This window comes from Suncus etruscus, chromosome 10, assembly GCF_024139225.1.
Source record: "Suncus etruscus isolate mSunEtr1 chromosome 10, mSunEtr1.pri.cur, whole genome shotgun sequence".
Lineage (NCBI taxonomy): Eukaryota > Metazoa > Chordata > Mammalia > Eulipotyphla > Soricidae > Suncus > Suncus etruscus.
Window position 1 is genome coordinate 43,045,344 of NC_064857.1, and position 25,535 is coordinate 43,070,878.

At 37.0% G+C, this 25,535-nt stretch overlaps 2 protein-coding genes across 2 annotated transcripts in view; both read left to right on the forward strand.

Moving 5' to 3' along the window:
* The window catches only part of NSMAF (neutral sphingomyelinase activation associated factor), a 1,015,053-nt gene that overhangs the window by 108,187 nt on the left and 881,331 nt on the right, over positions 1-25,535 (forward strand). The window lies entirely within an intron of this gene.
* Positions 3,755-14,415, forward strand: LOC126020474 (cytochrome P450 7A1). Its single transcript, XM_049781956.1, has 6 exons — positions 3,755-3,915; positions 6,185-6,425; positions 7,658-8,232; positions 8,910-9,040; positions 11,414-11,589; positions 13,905-14,415. Exons 1-6 carry the CDS (start codon positions 3,836-3,838, stop codon positions 14,202-14,204), a joined length of 1,503 nt encoding a protein of 500 aa, XP_049637913.1. The 5' UTR covers positions 3,755-3,835; the 3' UTR covers positions 14,205-14,415.

The following is a 25,535-nucleotide window of genomic DNA, read 5'->3' on the forward strand; positions in this document are numbered from 1 at the left end:
GTAGGTGGGACATGGAGGGTAAATGGGGAAATTAGTAGCAGAAAATGAACACTGGTGAAAGGGTGGGTGTTAGAATATTGTATGACTGAAATTCATCTATCATCTATCAACAACTTTTTAATCCTATATCTTATGTCATTTAATAAAAGAAGAAGAGGAAGAAGAAAATGAAGAAGGATAAAGAAGAGAAGGGAAAATAAAAATAAAAAAGTTGAAGAAGAAAGGAGAAGGAGGAGGAAAAGAGGAAAAATAAGGACAAGAAGAAGGAGGAGAAGGAGGTGGAGGCAATGAAGAAGAAAAGAAGAGGAAGAGGGAAAGGCAGTATATCTACTTTCTGTGATTAATATTAGTCCTGGAGTTGGCCTTTTCAATCCTCCAACTTGTGTTTAGGAAGCAGATGCACATCTAGAAGAAGAGGATGTAAATTATGACATAGTCCTGAAGATTCCCTTTCTTTGCAATTGTACAGCCATGTATTTTCTGGGAGAACAGTTAGAGCATATAACTTAGTGGCTAAGGCATGACTTAACCCCATTCTCAGAGAATAATTCCTCAAGGGCAGACAAAACTGTTGCTTGTTTCTTCCCCACTCCAATATTCCTGAATAATTTTTCATCTTTCACTGGTTCAATTACACTCCTGATCTCTATTTTTGTTGGTTTTTTTTGTTGTTGTTTTTTGTTTTGTTTTGTTTTTTGTCTTTCTAGCATCTGTTAGGATCCAACAGCTTTACTCCACTGAGGTACAAATCACCATAACTTCGTACTATGCAGCACACATCTGTTTTGACTTGGGGAAGAAAACAGGTTTATCTTCAGAGTTTTGGCTGGTTTGATTGGAACTGTCCTTCCTTGAATAGGAGGGAGAATAGGTAACCCACACCAAAGAATCATGCTATTTTTGGAGAAATATGTCACCTGTTTAGTTTCCCTCGGTGCTGTAAAAATTACAGCCATGTATTAGCATACCACATATTGATTTTATTATAGTTCTGAAGGTCAGATATTGAAAATGTTCCTCAGAGGTTTAACTCAAGACATTGGCAGAGTTATGTCATTTAAAGAGGTTTTAGAATATAAATTATTTATTTACCTTTTCCATTTCTGTAAGTTGTCTACATTCTTTTATTTTCAAAGTGTGTCTTTTCAAACTGTTTGTTTATGATAACATTGATGTTTCTTCTATAGCTTCCTCTTTATTATTGGCCCCTTGTGATTACAATATACTACAAAGGAGTGTCCTCATATCATAATCTTTAACTTTTTTCTTATTAGTATATTTGTTTAACACCATGATGTCTTCGAGACAGACTTTCCATTTCTTTCACTCACTGCCATTCTCATCATAGTTGTTGGTGTAGTTATTGCTCTAACTGTGCTCACCAATCTTTGTAGTAAGCTTCATATCATGGCCTGGTCCTCAAACATCAACTCTCTTGTCTCTGGGTATTATTACCATACTGTCTTTTATTTTTCTTAAATCCCACCGATGAGTGAGACTATTCTGTGTCTCTCTCTCTCCCTCTGATTCATTTCACTCAACATAATAGTTTTCATGTCCATGCATGTATAGAATATTTTATGACTTCATCATGACCATATCACAAAATCACTTTGTGAATTGTTAATTTATTTTGTATAATGAATATTAGTACTGACACATCTTTGGAAGATCATTATTCTGCCTACTAGTTTACCCTTGTCTAAAATAAGAGACCATACCATTTCTGTGCTTTGAATACAACTCAACAAATACGTCATACTCACTTGGAAGGTTCCTCTGTACTGTGAGCACATGGAAACAGGTCCCAGTTGCAAAGAATCCTCCCTTGAGACTCTCCCAAGCACCTAAAGGTTTGTGTATAGGTGCTCAAGGGACAAGTTGCTCTATTAGAAAACCGAAACTGAAAGGCATTTTAGTGCTATTTACTTTTTCTGAGATGAAAATTCACCACTAGGCACCTCAAGTTCCCTGGGGTCCCAAATTTTTGGGGAAAACCCCCAAATGACAAGAAAAGCCAGTGATTTATCTTTCTATTCTCAAATGACCCCCCACATTTTTTTTCTTAAAAAAGCCAAATGCCAAAACAGAGGCTAGTTGGTCTTTGAGCCTATTGGCTGCTTCCAAATCCCTTCTTCCAGTAACTTCACTTTACACTCAGAGCAGCTGAAAGAGTAAGGCACGTGCCTGAGTTGATAAGGATCTCAGCAGATGCTGGGGTCCGACTGCTTTCCCTCAGAGGGTCAGCTCACCACAAATAACCAGCACACTGTGACCACCTCAGCTCTCAGAGAATTTGAAATTAGAAGCCCTGGTGGGTCTGGAGACAGTCATTCCTGTCTATAGGAACCACTGAGAAGGCCAGTGTTGAGTGCTACAGACATGGTTCCTGGCAGTTTTGCCAAGTTCTGTTACAGAATCCAAGTTCAGTCCTCACCACTCTAAGGCCAGTATTTCAGAAACAAGCATTTACGCAAGAAAAAAGTTTAGTCAGAACTAGCAACCTGAGATGGCATGAGATGGCATGAGATGGCAAAGTACCTCAAAACAAACAAGCAAACATACAGGCTTTTTACCAGGTTGGAACTAGGGCTGGTTGGAAAAGTAAGAAGAAATTTCTTTCTTTTTTTTTTCTTTTTGGGCAACACCCAGCAGTCCTTAGGGGTTACTCTTGGATCTGTGCCCCAAAATAGCTCCTAGTCCATATGGGATGCCAGGGAATGAACCCAGGCCAGTCCCAGGTTGGCCACGTGCAAGGCAAATGCCCTACCCCTGTGCTATCGCTCTGTCCCCAGTAACAAAAAATATCAAAGAAAAATGTTCCTGTTGTCATTCCCACTAACACTCTTCATTTTGATAACATGCTATTTTATTTATGTTACCTATTTTATTATGCTTCTCTACTAAAAAGATCCTTTATAAGGATAGGAAATCTTCATGTTGTTATATCCTCTTTCCAGAATACTCTTGAAGAGTAAGTTGTGTTTTCATCAGAAGATGTATCCATGTGGGTGGCATAGCTTCCTTCTAAAAATGTTTGGTAAGTTGCATTGTTTTTTTTTGTTTTTTGTTTTTTGTTTTTTTTTTTTTTGCTTTTTCTTTGTTCTCGAGGGGGGGGTGTCACACCCAGCAACACTCAGGGGTTACTCCTGGATCTACGCTCAGAAATTGCTCCTGGAAAGCTTGGGGGACCATATGGAATGCTGGGATTTGAACCACAGTCCTTCTGCATGCAAAGCAAATGCCTTATCTCCATGCTATCTCTCCGGCCCCAAAGTTGCATTGTTTTATACAGAGTAAAATTTCGCCGATTTTGTCAAAGCACTGAAACCTGAAACATCAGAAACATTTCATCCAGTTCTCTTTCCTTTGAACTTAACCGCTCAATCTTCCTTAAATCATTTGGATTGATTTCTTCAGAAAGTAAGAGATCATTGGCTTGATAAATTTCTTGTGTTTATTTTTCTTTAAGTTATCACACTTTACATCTCTACTTGATATATTCATCCTGAACAGTTGTTTAAATAGATATACTGAACATGTAATACTTGCTGTTGGTTTCAGGTCCAAACATTAAGTCAACATGCATTTGAAAGACCTTCAACTCCCTGAGTATTGCAGTTCTCTGATTTGTTTTGGAAACTCTTCTGATACCTGTGGACTTAGTTCAAGGACATTTGCTTTGGTTTTTTTCTAATAAGATGAACAAATAATTAATTGTTTGCTTTAGTCACTCAAATGCAAGATCCTACCATATATAAAAAGTCTAGCTGGAGTCGCTATTCGGTTGCATTCTTGCCTTTTGAAGCATAGAAGTTTGTATTATATTTGCAAAATGTTGACAATGTCTTTAACCTGGGGAATTGTGATAGCAGTGTGCTGTTGTTTGTGGCTTATTCTAGGAATCAGGAGAAGGTAAGTACAATTTTATTTTGAAATCATATTTTACTTATTCATTTTTAACCTTGCTTCTTCGATATATAATCAGTATGGCTATCATACCTGTATATAGAACTAAATATCAAATTTTCCTCCTTAGTTTCTTTAATTACATTTTTTAAATTTAAGTTTAATCTAAAAAGTGGCATCCATTATATTTAACATAAGATAAATAAGTGCTTTTAGTTTTGAGATACAAAAATGGTAATATAAAATGCGTACATCTCATAAACATAACTGGTATAAATTATATGAGATATTTTTGAGTATTTATGTATGCATGTAAATGGAAGGCTACATTAGTAAAGATTTAAGTGCTTAAATGTGATCTTTAATGGGAAGTATTTCCTTCTTTTGTATGGATCAAATAGACATTTTGACTAAATAAGTGCTTTCTTGCCAATCTTGTGCTGTATACTGTCTAGATAAGAGCACAGCGCCTATCCTGATAAGTCTCATTACTCTTTTCTATTATTTATTAATGATAATCAACAAAGGTAAATTGGGAAACTAAGGATGTTACACTTATTTGCCTCTTTTCATTTATCATTTGTTTAAGAGCACAAGAAATTCCCATTGGGTAATCATCGTTTTTCTGTTTAGCTGAGTAGTTGGGGTAGACATGCTTATATTCTCTATTTTAATCTCCCAAAGGTAGAACTGTTCAGCATCTCTTCAGCTCTGTGTTGTTTAGCTTTTACTTTATTTTCTTTTGTTCTTGGCTTTTTCTTTGTTTCTTAAGATGTTCTCATTCACACTTGATACTTTCTCATTTTAATTAAATTATTTATTAATTAATAAAACCATTGTATGTGTGATATTCTATCAAGATGAACAATTGGAAAATCAACATTTACTTTTTCTTTTTGGTTTTTTGGGCCACACTGGGCAGCACTCAGGGATTACTACTGGCTCTGCACTCAGAAATCACTCCTGGCAGGCGCGGGAGACCATATAAGATGCCCGGATCGAACCCACATTAACCTCATGCAAGGCAAACATCCTACCCACTGTGTTATTGTTCCAGCTCCAAATTAATATTGATAAGTTAAAAGCATTTAAATAACATAAAAGAACACTTCAATAAATTGATCTTATCAACATTTAATTTTACTTTGATAAGTTAATCTCTCAGAAGAAATTCTACATCTTTTCAACTACCATTAATTACAATAATAAACAAGGCAGGTTTTGAACATTTCAATTTCACAATCTTCTGTTGTGCCATATTTCCTATTATCACAGAAAACAATCAGGGGCCAAGAAGAAATTTGAGTAGACTGAACTTGTGCTTTGCATGCCAAAACCCAAGTTTGATCCCTGTTCACTGAGTGAGAAGTTGTCCCTAACACCACCATATGTGGTGGCTTCAAAACAAACAAGGAGGAGACAGAGCAATGGCACAGTGGTCGGGCCTTTGTCTTGCATGCAGCTGACCCAGGACGAACCCAGGTTTGATCGTTGGCATCCCATATGGTCCCATGAGCCTGCCAGGAGTGATTTCTGAGTGCAGAGCCAGGAGTCACACCTGGACACCTTCAGATGTGGCCCCCAAAACAAACCAGACCAAACAAATAAGGCAAACAGTAAAGTCAAATTGTTTGAGAAATAAATAATACTTACAAAAAATCTATTTGTCTGGGGGAGATAATACTGTGGTTCTATATACCTGCCAGCACTTCAGGTTCAATCTCTAGAAAACACTCAGCCTCCCAAACATTACTAAATGTATTCCAGGAGATCTCCCCAACTCAAGCAATTCTGGGCATCCATAGTGGTCTACAATACCATAGAACAAGAACAGCACCATAGCTTCAGGCCCAGCATTAAACTACTGACATAGTTGACCAAGTATTTATGGGAGTCAATTCCAGGCATCCTTAATATTGCGAGCCCACTTTATATATATGTACATATTCTAGCTATTTATCTCTGCACTAAGGGCAAGACATTTCTTTATATTTTAGCATTGTGAACCCATCATTTGGAAATGCAAGAATATGAGACAGTCAGTATTTCAATGTTTGTAAAAAGTAACATGCCTGGATTGATGGCATTAGTTAGCACTTCCACCATGTCATATTACTATATTAATATGACTTACTCACATAAGAGTATGGGAGGGAACATATCTACTCTAAAACGATGTTAGCCATATGTTTCGATGTTTTGATTAAATGGCAAATCTGATTTAAAACTAAGACTGTGTAATTCTCTATATTTCTCATAAATTTATGTTTTATAGGCAAATGGGTGAGCCACCTCTGGAGAATGGGATGATTCCATACCTCGGATGTGCTCTACAATTTGGGGCCAATCCTCTTGAGTTTCTAACAGAAAATAAAAAAAAATATGGTCATATATTCACCTGCAAACTAATGGGAAATTATGTTCACTTTATCACAAATCCATTGTCATACCAAAGAGTGTTGTGCCATGGGAAATATTTTGATTGGAAAAAATTCCACTTTGCTACTTCTGCAAAGGTAACCCATTTTGCATTTATACAATTCTCTTTTTTGACTTTTCTATTTATTGTTATATTTCATTGTTATCATTGTATTTATAGAGATGTTGAAGGAAGGATTACTCTGACATGGAGGGTTTTAGATGAAATAATATACTCATTATTAATATTAATTTATAATTATAAGTATATATAATTAATATATAGGTAATATAATTAATATTATAAATTTATATTTATATGAATTTATATACTATAGTAAATATAGTATATAAGTAATGTATAATACATATAAATAAATATATCAATATAAATATTATAAGTTATAAATATAAAATTATTTATAATTAATTATAATTATCAATTTATTGCTAATATATCAGTGATTTTAATTAATATAAATTGTTATATAAATTAATATAGTAATGCTATGAATTTTAAAAGCCAAGAATATGTGTAAATTTTATTTTTATTTTTGATGGCCAGATCTCATGGTGCTCAAGGGCTATTTCATACAGAGAGTTCAGGATTTGTTTCTGGCAGTGCTTAGTAGTTTATGTAATGCTGGAGATCAAACCTGTGTCTCCAACATGTAAAGTATGTCTTGCAACCCATTGAGTTAATTTCCTGACCCAGAGTTGCTATTTCTTTATCAGCTACTGAGAGACATAAAAACATGAAATACTTTATCTGGATAGGTGGCACTCTGAGTAAGATAAGTCTCAGACCAGAGATAACTGTACAATACCCTGAATCAGTGCATATAACTGGTGGAAACCAACACTAACATTTTATCACTCTCATGGCAATTTTTAAAGACATGACTAGGTTCTTTTTGCTATTATATTGTTTCAATCCAATAGTATCTTTCATAGAAGAAAATTAATATTCACTGAGTCTTTGTAAAGAAATTAGACATGGTTTCTACCTGTGTAGTTTAGCCTTATCAAGACATATTCATGAGTTTTACGTTAATGTACAAATGTAATACTACAGGAAGATAAGAATTTCATGCCCTGAGTAGTATATGGGGTGTAGGTGGGGAACTTATATCGAAGAATAGGAATTTAAAGTAGGTCTTTTAAAAAAAGGTTTGGCCATTCATTTGTGTAGTATTGTGAAATTTGGCAAGAAGAAAGTATAAAATTCAACTTTTTTGACATGTAGAAGATTATGAAATAAATTAATGTTTTTCATCCTTTAATACCACCTTGTCAGATTTAATTTTTTTCACATTTTATTTGTTATTAGGCATTTGGGCACAGAAAAATAGACCCAACTGATGGTGACACCACTGAAAACATAAACAAGACTTTTATCAAAACCCTGCAAGGAGATGCCTTGAATTCCCTCACAGAAACCATGATGGAAAACCTCCAACAGTCTATGAGACGTCAAGTCATTTCCAACTTCAAGGCACCTACCTGGGTGACAGAAGGGATGTATTCCTTTTGCTACCGAGTGATGTTTGAAGCTGGATATTTCACTCTCTTTGGCAGAGAACTTACAGCTCAAGATGCACAAAAAACAATTATTAATAACCTTGACAACTTCAAGGAATTCGACAAGATCTTTCCAGCTTTAGTAGCAGGTCTCCCCATTCATGTGTTCAAGACTGCTCACCATGCCAGGGAAAAACTGGCAGAGGGCCTGAAGGGCAAGAACCTGGTAAAGAGACACCACATGTCCGAATTGGTCAGATTTATAAACGACATGCTGTCTACTTTAGATGACATGGAGAAAGCCAAATCACATCTTGCTGTCCTCTGGGCTTCGCTCGCAAACACCATTCCAGCCACTTTCTGGAGCTTGTTTCAATTGATTAGGTAAGGAAGGGTTGGAGTGATAAACAGCGAATAGGTGGTTTGCCTTGGATGCAGTGGACCTAAGTTCGATCCCTGGTCCCCATGTAGCCAGGAGTAATTCCTGAGCTCAGACCCAAGAGTAACCTGAGCACCGCTGGGTGTGGCCCATAATAAAAAATGATTAGGTTCCTTATCCATCTTAATTTTAGTAGAAAGCAGAAGTTCAAATATTTTATGGGCAGATTATTTTTGATTCAATTATTTTGGTACCTTATCATGCTATAGGGATAGAGTATAATATTTGTTATAGAGTATAATACTGTTATATTTTATAATATATAATACAATATTGTTATAGAATATGCTATTGTTATGCTGAATATGTTTCAAGTCATATAATTCTCACAAAAATATAAGCAGTAGAAAAGGATAAAAGCATTTTAGAGAGGCAGAGGACAGGCCAAGAGAAGGTGTGGGGATGTGGAATGGACTCTGGTAATCTAAAGGCAAATCCTTGTCTTAAACTAAGCTGACCCTGAATAAAAGGCAAATGAGACTGTCCCTATCCCCACCTTTTCTGCTGCTTGATTAAAAGAAGGGAAAATGCTATAAAAGGAGAAATTATTTGTTTGCAGACATCTTGTTTCACACAAATTTTATTTTTTGTTCATCATTCCGTTTCTCTTAACCTTTAATAGGAACCCAGAGGCAATGAAAGCAGCTATGGAAGAAGTGCAAAGAACACTAGAGAATGCTGGTCAAAAAATCAGCTCTCAAGACCATCCGATTTGTTTGAGTCAAATGCAACTAAATGACATGTCTGTGCTAGGTGAGCTTGCTATGTGGCATTTCACTTACTGTGTTCTACAAATGATGAACAGTAGTTCTGTGATGGACTTAATTATGCTGGACTTGATGCTAAGTATTTTAGATATGCATTTCAGATATGCTGTCCCATTTGATACAGCAAATATGTAAGAAATAAAAATGCACTTAGAGGTTAAGTTGTTATCTGGGATAGAATATGGACATAGTATTGAGAGACATTTTGAAGGGCAACCCCCATTGATATTCAGGGTTTACTCCTGGCTCTGTGCTCATGGGTTTCTCTTGGCTCTGCATTCAGAAATTACTCCAGGGACTGTATGGGATGCCAGAGATCAAACAGGGTCAGCCATGGGACAAATGCCCTACCTGCTGTCCTATAGACCTAGTCCCTATTAAGGGACTCTTCACTCTACATATACTCCTAATTGTTTGTCCACCCTGCTTTGTCTCCTTTGGTTTTAGCATTGTCACGCATTTGATGCTTAAAGGAAGCGTATCATTAATTTCCTTAAGGTTAATGGGTATCATCAAGAAAGTTAGTTGCAAGAATTGGGGCTAAAGATTACTTTACTTTAGTTACTTTTACATCTCTGTGTTACACAGAAATGCAAAATGAATACCTTTTATACTAAGGAGTTTTCCTTTCGTTTTTGTTATTTACTGCTGGAAAGAAGAAATCAGTTATGATTTTAGGAATAGTTCATCTTAGTAAAAGAGACAAGTTGGGGTCCTATGTGGGACTCTTCTTTGCCTTGGGAGAATTGATCCCTTCACTTTGGGGAGCTTTATTTATCATTTTAAAACAAAGAACTCATATCATATGATTTTACTCCTGTTAATGTAATGAGCATGCAACAAATGACAAAAGGGAATGCATGCTAATAGGTCTGGTTGAATGTTCTCAATAATTGTGTATAGATTTCAACTCTGTGATTCTAAAAATTATTCCTTTATAAATTTGCTATGCAGCACTGCTTTTAGGTAACTAAATAGACAAATAATCAAAGCCGGTTCCTGTAATCACTGAAACAATAAAACATTGTTATTAACCTTGAAATATTTGGCAACATTATAGTAGGTAGTGTTTGTCTTACACATGGATGACCTGGTTTATTTTTATTTTTGTTTGTCTTTTTGGGCCACAGCCATTGGCGCTCAGGGGTTACTCCTGGCTCTGAGCTCAGGCAGGCTCAGAAGACCATATGGGATACAGAGAATCAAACCCAGATCTGTCTCGGGTTGGTCCCATGCAAGGCAAATTCCCTACTGCTGTTCTATCTCTTTGGCCCCAATGATTTTGATCCCAGTACCTCATATGGTCCTTCCATCCCTTCCAGGAGTTAGATCTGAGTGCAGATCTCAGAGTAAGCTCTGAGCACAATAGGTGTAGTCCCCCAAACAAAAAAATAAAATAAAAATAAAACTATGTTTAATAAGTTCTGATATTCTAGTTTCCATTGATGATCAAGAAGATCATTTTTTTATTTTGAAGGGACAGGGAGACAATAACACACTCAGGAGAGAAAGCAGGCTTCTGCCAAAGCGGAGAGCCACAGCACATATTCTAGCATGAAAGTTTGCATCTCAAGAAGGGAGAAGTGGGTAGCATGTATGTGTAGTGACCATGTGCATGGGCTGACAACACAAATGAGCCAAGATTGTCTTTATCAAAATATTAATTCAGATTATCTGATAAAAATAATGATTTAAATATGTGACTTAAATAGCAGTGTGCCATAATGTTCTCTTAGATCTGGTAAAGACCCAGATACCTGAACACTACAACAATGACAACAGAAGTACATTAAGCAAACAGGGAGAACCTAAACTTTAACAAAATAAACTCAGAGGCCTGTTACACTGGGCAGGCCCAGGGCAAAGGGTGGTGGGATAGGATGCACTCTGGGGCCATTGGTGGAGGGAGTTGACACTGGTGGTGGAAAGGCCTTGAATCAATGTATATCTGAAATTCAACTATGAAGAACTCTGTAGATCACAATTGTTTCAATAAAATAAAATAAATTAAATAAAAAGAAAGAAATCAGGGAGAGCACCTCATAGATTAGTGTGCATCCAATGCACGTGGAGGAGCTGGCTTTGATCCCTGGCACTTCATGACCCCTCAAGGACAAAGCCAGTAATAGCCCCTGAGCTTGTTCAAAACAAAACAAAACAAAACAAAACTAGCATAGTGATAACAGAAAAATGTTTGGATAATATTTATTTGACCACCTTCCCATAATCTGTTCAGCTTGTGTTACAGGCTGCTAGAAGTATTTCACTTTATACTCTATGGTCTTTAAATGCTCTATTTGTGGTTTTCTTTTTTCTTTCCTCCCTCTCTCATCTCCTTTACCCCCTTGAAAATATCTAGAAAGTATTATCAAGGAGTCTCTGCGGCTTTCCAGTGCTTCCCTGAACATTAGGACGGCTAAAGAGGATTTCACTTTGCACCTTCAGGAAGGTTCCTTTAATATTCGCAAAGATGACATTGTAGCACTTTATCCACAACAAATGCACTTAGATCCAGAAATTTACCCAGATCCTTTGGTGAGTAACCATCAAATTTCAATGATCCAAATGACATTTATCCAGATGGGATTGAAATGGATATGTTGTAAAATTGATTTAGTCATTGAAGCAATAAAGATGGTATAATTCATTATAAGAATCAGAATATGCTGGGCTAAATTTTTAATTTTGTACTCCTGATACTTATTTTATCACATAGTATCCATTCAATTATATTTATAATTGTGGGTCTTTTATTTATTTATTTTTTTTTGGTTTTGGGCCACACCCGGTGGTGCGCAGGGGTTACTCTTGGCTGTCTGCTAAGAAATAGCTGCTGGCAGGCACGGGGGAACATATGGGACACTGGGATTTGAACCAACCATCTTTGGTCCTGGATCAGCTGCTTGCAAGGCAAACGCCGCTCTGCTATCTCTTCAGGCCCAATTGTGGGTCTTTTTAAATATTTTTTAAATGACATTTTGTCCCCCTTAAAAGTGACTGCTCTCAAATGTCAGAAGTTAAATTGATATGCCATCTTTTCTAGTCTTTTTTTGTTCTGAAGTCTTTAAAATTCTGCATCTCCCTGATATTAGTCACCCAGTCAGAATAGAAGGTACTATGAAACTTTCCTGTTCCCACAGAGAACACTAAACTTTTATTCCTTATTACTTGCTGATTCAAAGTGAGGAATTTGTCAACTAACTAGTAATTAGTGGATTGGAATTTGAACATGTTAAACCAGAAGACTAAAAGGGGGAAATCCAGAAAAGAGAGGCATGAATGAACTTTCAAGACTTTTTGTTTTGTTTTAGGGTCACTCAGCAATGCTCTGGGATTATTTCTAGCTCTGCTCTCAGAAATCTCTCCTGATGGACTCAGATCATATGGGATGCTGGGAATTGAACCCAGGTCTGTCCTGGGTCAGCCATGTGCAAGGCAAACGTCCTACCACTGTGCTCTCTCTCCAGCCCCATGAATCAATTTTCAATCACACTCACCTGATAGCTATATAATATTATAATGACATTAATGACATACTGGTGATGGGTGTGACATTGTAATTATGTACATGGGAAACTTCCAATAGCATAGAACCTCAATAAAAAAGTAACTTTTAATAAAAAATAGTATACTTTTAGGGCCAGAGCAGTGGCACGAACCGTAAGGTGTCTGCTTTGCACACTCCAGCCTAGGATGGATCCTGGCGTTCCATATGGTTCCCCAAGCCAGGAGTGATTTTTGAGTGCATAGCCAGGAGTAACCCCTGCACATCACCGAATGTGGCCCAAAAACAAAACAAAAAAAATTGTATAATGTGATGATACTTCAAGTTAAAAATATTGCTCTGTAGAGTCCAAGTCATGAAAGAGAAAAATTTCATTACAACTAGTTTTGAACTGTTTCTGGGGCCACAGAGAATGTCTAAGGGATTGGACAACATAGCCTGGACTCTGGAGTTGGTCTTATGCCAAAATATTTCAGTGATGAGATTTCCCTGTTTTTAGGCCATGGTTTCTCCTTCCAATTTCTCCCATATTTTGCTATGCCTCTGCAAACAACAACTGCCACACACACACACACACACACACACACACACACACACACACACACACACACACACACACACACATTTCTTTTCTTCTAGTCCATCTACTACCTTAAAAAAAAGCATACTAAAACTTCTGCTATTATTTTAATGACTTTATTGGCAATACAATAATTGTCAAAATATAACTTATAACTTATAATGAATTCTCCTTTTCTTTTTCTAGTTCTTTATTTTTTTATTTTATATCTCCTATTTTCTTTATATTTTTTGATAATTTTGCTTCCTATCATTCTGAAACAAATGTATTATGATTTGCTATGTCAACTATGGTACATTTTCTTTTAATAAATTATTTTTTTTTTGGTTTTTGGGCCACACCCGGCGGTGCTCAGGGGTTACTCCTGGCTGTCTGCTCAGAAATAGCTCCTGGCAGGCACGGGGGACCATATGGGACACCGGGATTCGAACCAACCAACCACCTTTGGTCCTGGATTGGCTGCTTGCAAGGCAAATGCCGCTGTGCTATCTCTCCGGGCCCCTTTTAATAAATTTATAAAAAACTTACCTATAAAAACTAGTTTAAAGGCTGAAGAGGGAAAACAGTGGGTAGGGGACTGGCCTTGTACCTGGCTAACCAGGTTCAATCCCCAGTCCCATGTGGGTTCCCTGTGTACCAATAGGAGTAAGCCAGGAGTTAGCCTTGAGCACTGCTGACTATTCTACCCTTTACAAAAATAAATATAACAACAAAAAAAGAATAAAAAGAAATCACTTATTGAGTTTTTGGGTATTTTTATTTCAGACCTTTAAATATGATAGATACCTTGACGAAGATGGGAGGATAAAGACCGCCTTCTACAGAAATGGACTGAAGTTAAAATATTACTTTATGCCTTTTGGATCAGGAGCTACAATCTGTCCTGGGAGATTATTTGCTATCCTGGAAATCAAGCAATTTTTAGTTCTCATGCTTACCTATTTTGAACTAGAACTGGTAGAAAACCCTGTTAAATGCCCCCCTTTGGACCAGTCCCGTGCAGGCTTGGGCATTTTACCACCATTACATGATGTTGAGTTTAAATATAAACCCAAATATATTTGAATATATGGTTAGACAGAGAAAATACTGGGTAATGCTACAGGACTGAGAACACCATCATGTACATGTCTATGGACAGGTGCATTAAGTTGTAGAAAAGTTGATGCAGCAACTCCAATTCTGTTCACTGATTTGTGCTTGTGAAAAGGAATTTTCGAGTGACAGTTTCTAGATTCCATCGCAGATTGTGCTAATTCATAGAGGAACAATAATTTGTTTTGGGGCCGGGAAGGTGGCGCTAGAGATAAGGTGTCTGCCTTGTAAGCGCTACCAAGGAACGGACCGCGGTTCGATCCCCCGGCGTCCCATATGGTCCCCCCAAGCCAGGGGCGATTTCTGAGCACATAGCCAGGAGTAACCCCTGAGCATCAAACGGGTGTGGCCCAAAAACCAAAAAAAAAAAAAAATAATTTGTTTTATTTGAATAATTTAATGAATGTTCATATAACCAGGACTGTGTTTTTCCCCAAAAGGGAATGCCTTTTATTTTCTGCAATGAAGATACTTTAATTATCAGCATTTTTTTTCCTAAGGAAATAAACTTATTTTTATAAAAGTCATCTAAAAATTGTAAAAAAAATGTTACAAATTCACGTTTTAGTGAAGCCATTATTTTTTTTAATGAAAAGAAAATGTTCTTCCATTTTCTTACATTAAGTATTCAGACCTTTTAAAATACTGATCTAATAAGCCCTGAACTACATTAAAGATGGTTTAATATTTTATTTTTTGTTTGTTTATTTGTTTGCTTTTGGTTTTGGGGCTACACCCATGGTGCTCTGGAGTTACTCCTGACTCTGTGGTCAGAAATTGCTCCTGGTAAGCTTGGGTGAACATATAGGATGCCGAGAATCAAACCCAGGTCTGTCCTGGGTCAGCAGCATGCAAGGCAAATGCCCCTATTGTTGTTCTACCTATTTGAAAGTACTTCAACTATCTTAAATATACTTTCACTAGAGTCCACATTAATGAGATGTTTTTCTCACAGAAGGCAATTTTTTCTGGTATTATTAAACTTACATAATTAAAGGAATGTAATTTGTGAGGGTGGGGTGGGCCATACCCCAGAATGCTCAGGGGGTTCTTCTGCCTCTACACTCAGAAATTACTCCTGGGAGGCTAGGGGGCCCAAAAGGGTTGCTGCGGATTGAACCCAGTTGGGCAAGTGAAAGGCAAACATCCTATCTATCACTCATGCCCCAGAAATATAATTTTTATATGATATATTTTAAGTTAAAATTAGAAGAAAATAGCCATTAAAAAGCATTAAGTATAAAATGTGGGACTTCAAAGAGTTCACTAAATATGATTTGGCATTGTGCATTAAATATTTTTTAATCTTTCAATAACTTCCATTGAATAAAATATAAATTAAGGTTATTTGATGACTTGTGTATAATAGTGCTTAAGCAAAATATTTTAAGTATTAGAGTTGTTAGCTATATATAAAACATATATGGTTTTATATATATATAAATGGTATATATATGTACATATATATATATATATATATTGATTTTTTGGTCACACCTGGTGACGCTCAGGGGTTACTCCTGGCTATGCACTCAGAAATCGCTCCTGGCTTGGGAGACCTTATGGAACATTGTGGGATCAAACCTTGGTTCGTCCTAGGTTAGCATGTGTAAGGCAAATGCCCTACCACTTGTGCCACTGCTCCATCCCCTGTCAGCTATATTTTATTGATACTTCTTTATGTATTTATTTGTAAATTATATTTTTCTGTTTCTTGTATTGCAAATATTTCTTGTACTAAAATAATATGAAATTTTATAATTTTGAAATGATATATCTTTCAGAAATAAATAAGTATTTTAAATATTATAGTAAAGAGACTTAATATTTTCATCTGGTAAATTGCAAGAATTTTCTTAAAATTTATTTCTTATGAGAAGAAATAATGATCATTATTTCAAAATGATCATTCATTCAAAGATATTGTCTATCATAAAATTAATTAAAATATTGCTATTTAATATTATTATGGAATTTCCTGTTATGAATTATTTTTCTGTGAGAAAATTAAAACTAATTTGGTTGTTATTCATGATCAATAAAAGTGTACTATACCAAATTGTTAAAGAGATGTTTTAAAATATGGCCTTATAATATTTTTTGTCTGACTAATGTACCATGTTTATTTCTACAACTTTATTTGTTCCTATGTTGGTATTAAGAACAGTTTTCAACATTTGTTTTGTTTTGAGGTCACACCCTGCAGTGCTCAGGACTTACTAGGAAATCTTTCCATGAGGGCTCTGGATGCCATGTGGGATGCCAGGGAGTAAATCTGAGTTGGCTTTTTTGCAAGGCAAGTACCCTTCCTGCTGTGCTAGTTCTTTAGCCCCAGTTTTCAATTTTTTTGTAGAGGCCCCCCTGAGGTTCTAGGGACCCAGGGTCACACTCAGTGATATTCCACACATTATAGAGAGCTGATGGCCTTGTGGTGGCCGGGTGGCACAGCTGAAACCATGTGGCATGAGAATTGAACATAGACAGTGTATATGAGGAATGCACATAACCTCTTTGAGCTAGCTTTTCACCCTATTTACTTGTTTGTTTGGGTGCCATACCCAATGATGCTTAGGGTTTACTCCGATGAAGCAGAAACCTCATGCCCCAAACCTGAGGGATAGGGGAACAAGGGTCTGGAAGCAAATGCTGACACAGGAAATAATCCACTCAAAATTGAAAAAAATAACACGTGTTCAGGAAACGTCTATCACAACTTTCCACTCCCTAGCAAAGGATAACAGCAGGCAGATACACTAACTGTGGAAACCAAAACTGCAAGCAGCTTCTCCCTTAGATCTGATGTCTTTATTGGGAAAAGAATGACCACTCCCTTAGGTGGAGAACAAATAGAATGAGTAGGGAACCGATTCAGAGGTACTTCCAGTCTATGGGTGACAAGCACCAGCAAAGAAGAATTATCCTGAATAGAATAAAATCTGGTTACTCCCAACACATCTTGTTCTGTGTTATTCCTGGCTGTGCTTGGGAAACCATATGCAGTACTAGGGACTGAAGTGGAGACACAGTGGAAGTAGTTATTTGCAAAGCATGTGACTTAACCTCATACTAAGAGTCTGACCTTATTGTTTACAGTTTTAAAGGGTCAAAAATATTAAAAGAAGCATAAATGGGGCTGGAGCAATAGCACAACAGTATGGCATTTACCTTGCAGGTGGTCAATAGGCAGTCAACCCGGATTCGATTCCTGGCTTGCCATATGGTCCCCAGAGCCTGCCAGGAGCGATTTCTGAACTAGGAGCCAGGAGTAACCCCTGAGTGTTACCGGGTGTAATTGATTTTAGAAGTTCCAATTTAAACATTAATTTTTAACTAATATAAGTTACATTTGTTATGTAAATATAATTAAATTGTACTACTGTATATGGTTTTATTCCATTTTTTAAAAAAAGAATATGAGTACCGCAAAGATAGTACAATGAGATAATTGTGTGGCATATGATTGAAACTGGTTTGATCTGCGGCACTGCATCTACCAGTCCCTACCAGTAGTGATCCCTGAAGCACAACCAAATGTTACCTAAAAGCAAATAAAAACAGAGAAAAATAAAAAAATACTGTAGAAAAAGTAAAAGTGGAAAGCTCTAAATAAAATGAATCAGCTCTTGCAACTGGATAAAAGATATCAAGGAAAATAAATCATATGCCTTAAACTACACTTAGAGTCCATCACACAAAACACAAAACTCCTTTTCATCAGAATATGTTTTCAATAATGTGAAAAGAGATGCTTCAAAAGTAGAGGTATTTGGCCTAGAATATACTAGGAAAAGCAAAAAAAAATATTGAGTGAAGGAGGAGAACTGCAAATATCAAAGGATGGGGGCCATGGGGTCTCGGGTGCATTTGGTAGTGTTAAAAAAAGACAGAACTAAATAACCAAGTCAAAGTAAAAACAAACAATTAAATCATGAGACCCAAGCTTTAACAATCAAAACTTAAAATGGGCTTATTATGTTGGCAGGCTGGAGGGGGACAGGGATTGTGGATTGGGATGCACTCTTGGGAACATTGGTGAAGGAGTTAACACTGGTGGTGGGATTGGCCCTGAAATATTGTATGTCTAAAACCTGACTATGAAGAACTTTGTAAATCACAATGGTTTCAATAAAATATTTTGTAATCTGGGGAAAAAAATACTGTGACTTTAAAAAAATGACGAGATGGACATTCAATTCAATAACAGAGATGAAATAGAGATGACCAAAAGACCAAAAGGCATAGTTTTCACCATCACTTATTTTCAGGAAGAGATAAATCCAAATAAAAATGAAATATCACTTCACATCATTGTGAATGGCCTATACAAAAAAGATAAAAAAAAAACAATTAGTTTTCATGGAGACATACTGAAGTGGGAATCCTCATTCAATGTTGATGGAAAAGTCATCTCTCCCATTTAACACCTCCAGAAAATAGTTTGAAAAACTTCTCAAAATATTAAAAAATAAAATTCCACTTGACACAGAACTTATACTTCTTAGTATTTATCTTATGAGTACAAAATATTAGTGTTTCTTTTAAATCCCCCAAATAAATACATACTGGGGCAAGAGAAATACTACAAGGGTTATGGCACTTGCCTGCATGTGGCAAACTCCAACATGAATGCCTGGTAACACATATGGTTCCCTAAGCACTGCATATATGAATGTGTGTATGTGCATACATTCCTTTTTTTGTATCTTCATTTAAGCACCATGATTACAAACATGTTTGTAGCTGGGCCTTAGTCTTAGAAAGAACAGCCCCTTCACTAGCGCAAATTCCCACTACCAATGCTCCGCTCTCCCACTTCCCAAATTTCCTTGCTGTATTTGAGACAGATACTTTTCTTCTCTCACTCATCAACATTGTCATGGTAGTTCTTAGTTAGTGTAGTTATTTCTCTAACTGCATTCACCAATCTTTGTGGTGAGCTTCATATTGTGAGCTGGTCCTTCCAGCCCTCATCTTTATTGTCTCTGGGCATTATTACAACAATGCCTATTTTTTCTTTTATTTTTTTCCCATTTCTTCCAGGATCTCATGTTTTGTGGCATATAATTTTATAAGTAGTTTCTGATTATCCTTTGGATCTCTGTATTATATGTAGTAGTCTCCCCCTTTTCATTTCTAATCTGGTTTATTAAGTTTCTCTCTCGCATTTTCTCTGTGAGATTTGCTAGTGGTTTATCAATCTTGTTTATTTTTTCAAAGAACCAACTTTTGCTTTCATTGATCTTTCGGGTTGCTTTTTGGGTTTCCACTTCATTATTTTCTGCTCAAAGCTTTGATATTTATTTGCTTTTGCCTACTTATTTTGGGTTCATTTTGTTATCATTTTCTAATTTTATAAGCTGTGTCATTAAGCTATTTCTGTAGACCCTTTCTTCCTTCCTGATATGTGCTTGCAACTTTGATTTTGAGACTGTGTTTGTCTGACTATTCAGATGTGTTTCTTGTAGGATTCAGCTTTTTGTTTGTTTGTTTGTTTTTGGGCCAAACCTGGTGATGCTCGGGGGTTACTCCTGGCTATGTGCTCAGAAATCCCTCCTGGCTTAAGGGACCATATGGGACGCTGGGGGATCAAACCACGGTCCATCCTAGGCTAGTGTGCACAAGGCAGACGCCTTACTGCTTGCACTACCTCTCTGGTACCTGGATTCAGCTTTTTGATTCATTTTGCCACTCTGTGTCTCTTAACTGGTGCACTTGGTCCATAGACATTGAGAGAGTTAACCATCAAGGGATTTAGAGCCATCATATTGTAGAAGTTTGGTGTGTCTGTTGGTCTGTCTTGTCTTAAAGTAGACAAGAGAAGTAGACAAGTTTTTCTTTCTTTTTTTTTTTTGTTTTTGTTTTTGGGTCACACCCGGCAGGGTTCAGGGGTTACTCCTGGCTCCACGCTCAGAAATCACCCCTGGCAGGCTCGGGAGACCATATGGGATGCCCAGATTTGAACCAATGACTTTCTGCATGAAAGGCAAATGCCTTATCTCCATGCTATCTCTCTGGCCCCAAAGTTTTTCTTTTAAGGCTGGTTTTGAGTTTGTAAAGTTTCTAAGCTGTTGTTTATCCATGAATCTATGTATACTTTCTTCAAATCTGAAAGTGAGTCTGGCTGATTGCAGTACGCTAGGCAAAGCATTTCATTGAGTTTAGTCACTATATCCCACCACTGCCTTCTGGCCTTGAGGGTTTCTTGTGACAGGTCTGTTGTGCTTCCTTGAATGTAATTTCCATTTTTGATCTTGCTGCTTTTAATATTCTATCCCTATCTGTGACATTTGTCACTGTGACTAGGATGTGTCTTGGGGTGCTTTTCTTTGGGTCTCTTTTAGCTGGTATTCTTCAGGCATGCAGGATTTTGTTGCATGCTGTCTTTAGCTCTGGGAATTTCCCTTAATGATGACCTTGACTGTTGATTCTTCCTGGGGATTTTCTTCCTGGGTCACTGGGACTCCAATAATTCTTATGTTATTTTTGTTGAGTTAATCAGAGACTTCTATTTTCATCTGCTCACATTCTTTGAGTAATTTTTTCCATTGTCTGATTATTTGCTTTAAGGTTCTTTTCCAATCTCTTCTGCTGTATGGAGTTGTTCTGCATCTCATCTTCCAGCTCACTGATTCTATCCTCAGCTGCTGTTACTCTGTTGGAGAGGCTTTCCAATGAGGTTTTCATTCCATGTACTGAGTTTTTCAGTCCTGTTATTTCAATTTTGAGTTTTCTGATTTCTATCTTGTGGTCTGTTCAGCTCAATCTATGCTTTCTTTGAGTTCTCTGAACATCATCCATATTTCTAAACTTCTTATCTGAGGGACTAACGAGGTGATGGTACTTTTTGGATCATCCGAACTTCCATCTTCATTCTCTATGCATGCTGTTGTCCTGTGTTGTTTCCTCCATTGCTACACTTGTAGTGTGGTTTTTACTATGTGTTGTCATGGGGTTCATGGGCTAGAAGATGCATGCGACTGAGAAGCAGAGTGGCTGCGCTCTTCTGGTTCCATTCTTATTGGGCTGAGACAGATTACCTTGTGCTGGGCCCTGAAGATACTATGTTTACTGCCATAATATGGCTTTTATTTTATTTCTTGCAGACTCCATAAAGAATTCAGTCCATATAGGGGCAAACACCCTATCCATTCTGCTATTGCTCTGGCCTCAAGCAGTAACTTTTACTCTTGATTTATATCTTTTTAGGTTGATATGTTTTCACAGTAGGTTACTATAATTATTTTTACAAGTTTTTGGTTTCCTATTTCAAAGTTTAAGGTTGTTCACAAGAAAATTATTTTGTTATTTTTGTTTGTTTATTTGTCACTCTTGGCTCTGCACTCAGAAATTTCTCCTGGCAGGCTTGGAGAAATGGCTGCCTCACTCTGGAAAGCAGAAAAGTCTGTGAACAAATTATGGCCTGCCGAGTGCTGGTATTTCTCCAGCATCACATCTCTGTAGAGCTTCCTCTGAGAGCATTCAGGCATGGCCACTCCTCTGGAGAGCTAAGGGCCACTTGGCAAATGTCACCATATTCTGGCAGAGACCCTGGAGCTCTGGGGTGCTCAGAGTGGCCCCTCAGCAGCCAGAGAGAAAATCGTTCCCCCCAGACCCTCCTAAATCAGTGGGAACTCCCTCACCATTCTCAGGTGTGCAGCTAAGGCAGAAGAAGGGACCAAACCAGGAAACAGATCATTCCTAAATTCATTGTAGCACTATTTACAATAACTAAGATATGGAAACAACCCAATGTCAAGACAGTTGAGTGGATAAAGTGTAGCAAAGGAAGCAAAAAAAACTTTTATTTTAGGCTATAAGAAAAGTTAAAAACTTGCATTTTGGTAACAAGTTTGGCTGGCTCTAGATTCAGAGTGTCATGTTATTCAAAATAAGTCAGAGGGAGAAGGACAAATACTGGATGATGATGTCACTCATGGGAACAGTCATTATCTAATGAAAATAAACCTTTGGACTTTGCCACAGAAATAAGGTTACAAGAATGAAGGGAGAGGGGAACAGGGGAGAGATGAGACAGAAGAGAACTGGTGTAAGGACATTGGAGAAAAATTTTTGGCATGTTGGTGAGGTGGGATACATTACCTTTGTAAACCAAAAGCATAATCGTTAAAATTAAAAGAAATTAAAAGCTTTTTTTGTTTTGTTTGTTTGTTTTGGCTTTTGGGACACACCCTGTGATGCTCAGGGGTTACTCCTGACTATGCTCTCAGAAATCACTCCTGGCTTGGGGACCATATGGATGAAGGGCATAGAACTGAGGTCTGTCCTGGGTTAGCTGCTCTCAAGACAAACACCCTACCGCTTTTTTCTCTGCCCCCCCCCATTAAAAGTTTTTAAAAGAAAAATTAATATGTAAAATGTTTCACTTTCAGAAAAAATCATGTGATGACAAAATTAAAAAAAATTTTTCTTGGGGCTGGAGTGATAGCACAGAGGGTAGGGTGTTTGCTTACCTTGCACACGGCTGACCTGGAATCCCATATGGTTTCTCCAAAGCCTGCCAGGAGAGATTTCTGAGTAATTTCTGAGCCAGGAGTAACCCCTGGGGGCAGCTGAGTGTAGCCCCCAAACAAACAAATAAACATTAACAAAAAATTTTTCTTGTGAACAACCTTAAACTTTGAAATAAGATGCCAAAAACTTTAAAAATAATTATAGTAATATTGTCCCCTGAGCCTGCCAGGAGCGACTTCTGAGCATAGAGCCAGGAGTAACCCCTGAGTACTGCCGGGTGTGACCCAAAAACCAAAATAAATACATAAATAAATAAAATAAGGATATAAATCAAGAGTAAAAGTTAATGCCTGAGGCCAGAGCTACCACAGAGTGGGTACGGTATTTGCCCCAATGTGGGTTGCACTCTATATATGGAGCCAGCAAGGGATAATTTCTGAGCACAGAACCAGGAGTAATCTCTGAGTGCTGCCTGGAGTGGCCACAAAAGAAAAGAAAAGAAATCTACTGCCTGTTACTGTGACCCAGCTTAAACTATTCTTAGTTCTATGAGTTCTTTGAGGGGCTCACTACTACCTTTTTATTACAGTGGAGGAGGAAAAAAAGGAATTCTAAAAAGTTAAATCACTAGTTCAAGGCAACAATGCTGGCAAGGGGCAGAGCTGGGAATAAGAGACATATTGGTCTGATCAAGCTAGAGCATTTTATTTATGGCAGAATGTTTTGACTCAGGTGATGAGTCCAGAGGAAACAAAACCCCTGGTGTCATTTTTGTCCTAAATTTGCTATTTGGGAGCACTGTCTGTCCAGCTAGCAGACTCTGCAACTGCTGTGTTCAGCTTGTCCAGGGCTTCAGAAAGCAGAGGGTGCTCATTTTGCAAGGAGTATAAGCCAGTCAGAACAATGTTGTAATCAGATTCAACATTGAAATATTACACCATGTTCCCCTTCACATAGAAGGGTTTTCTTTCATCTAACAGCAGCTTGGAGTTGTTAGCTGTGAAAAGTCATAGGCTCATGCTTAGATATATTGAAGTAGTTTCTGCTTCAACCTCCAACTCATTCATAGATAATCAATGTTCATTTTCTAGTCTCTTCTCTGTATTAATTTGGTTGATTGCAGTTCAGTGTCTTAGGCCCAGAAAGCATAACCCAGACAGCAACACCAATGCTTCAGAATGCATAGGAAACTGTACACACATCATTTCTTCTTTTATTAAATTTGAAGCACTGTGCTTTACAATAGTGCTATGATGGGATTTCATGCATGCAATGTTCCAAGACCACACCCTCTACCAGAAAGACTGAAAACTGAAAGAAGCAGCTTATATTTAATAGTAAGAACTGCACCCCCAAATTATTTGCAAATCCATGGCTCATTTCTTGGCTCATTTTCTATTGATAATTAATTAAAATACAATTAAAGTACTAGAGCAATTCATCTGAGGTAAATAGAATAAATCTAAGAATTATGAGTTTGTGAGGCAGCTCATGTGAGAGGAGAGGGTCTGAAGAGGAAGGATTCCTTTTCCCTACTTGCCCACTTGCAAAATTTTAAATCCTAAGAAAAGATTGAAAATGCAGTTGAAGAGTCTTCATTTTCATTTAGATTCACCAGATGGTCACACTTCACACTTTGAAGCCTAAAAATTTAAAAATAGCTATAGTAACTGTTATAAGAACAAATTGACTTGAGGCTATATATCAAGAGTAAAATTTAGTGCTTGTGACTGATGATTTTATTTAGTTACACTGTAATTTTGTCAAGGATGAAGAGATACTACAGTGGGTAGGGTGCTTGTCTTGTACGTGGCTGACTCAGGTTTGATCCCCAGTACCTCAGATCAAAGCACCAGCAGGAGTGAGTCTTGAGCATGAAAACATGAATATTGAGAGCCCTAAGCATTGCCAGGTTTGGCCCCCAAACAAAACTTATTAAATTCACAATAAGTGATTTTCATTATAAATCTTTTAGAAAAGATAAAAGGATAAGGAAATAGAAGGAGCTGGGATTAATTATTTTCCCTAAGATCACTAACATTACATTTGAAAGAAGCATTTTAAATTCTTTTGGAAAAAAAACAAAATAGTGAAATTAACTCCCACACTCTAGGAAATAGAAATCAATGTTAGAAACATTAAAGCTTATACATGTTGGGAATGATGTAAAGAAAATGCTTTTTCTTCAGTGGACTTTTTCTGAGAATGTGGTTAGAGATAAGGTCCCTGGAGTCTGGTGATAGTGTTCAGCCTAAGTAATCAAACCTTCTAAGTAGCCAAGTGTATCTGCCAATGGCAGATTCTGGGAATGTATGTATCTCAGTTTTGCCCTGATGAGTGAAGGGAAGTGTCACTGGCTACCTCTTCTGGTGCTTTGGCCAGTGAAACATGAGTTAATAATGTCATCAGTCAGTTTTTCACAAACTTGTCTGTAAATGCTGTTACTTCTGTTTTGGAGAGATTTTTAGGGAATGTCAGCCCTATAAGAGGGATAATTCTATTAAATTTCACAGTCAACCAAAGCTCTTAATTGGAGTTCGATTGAGTAGGAGAAGCACAATTATGTATGGTACAATGACAAAATAAATAAATAAATAAATAAATAAATAAATAAATAAATAACTGGTGTGGAAGACTTCTGTACACTGAATACCATTTAAAATTTATTTTGGTATTTTAAAATGAATGTATTGATAATCAAACTAAATTATGTAGTTACAACAGTATAATTTTTTATGTTTTAGGAGGAAAATGTTATCCCCTTTTTTAAGTACAGGTTTGAACAAGTTTCAGTTTCTAATATTGATTGCTTTGTTAGTAGACGTTTTT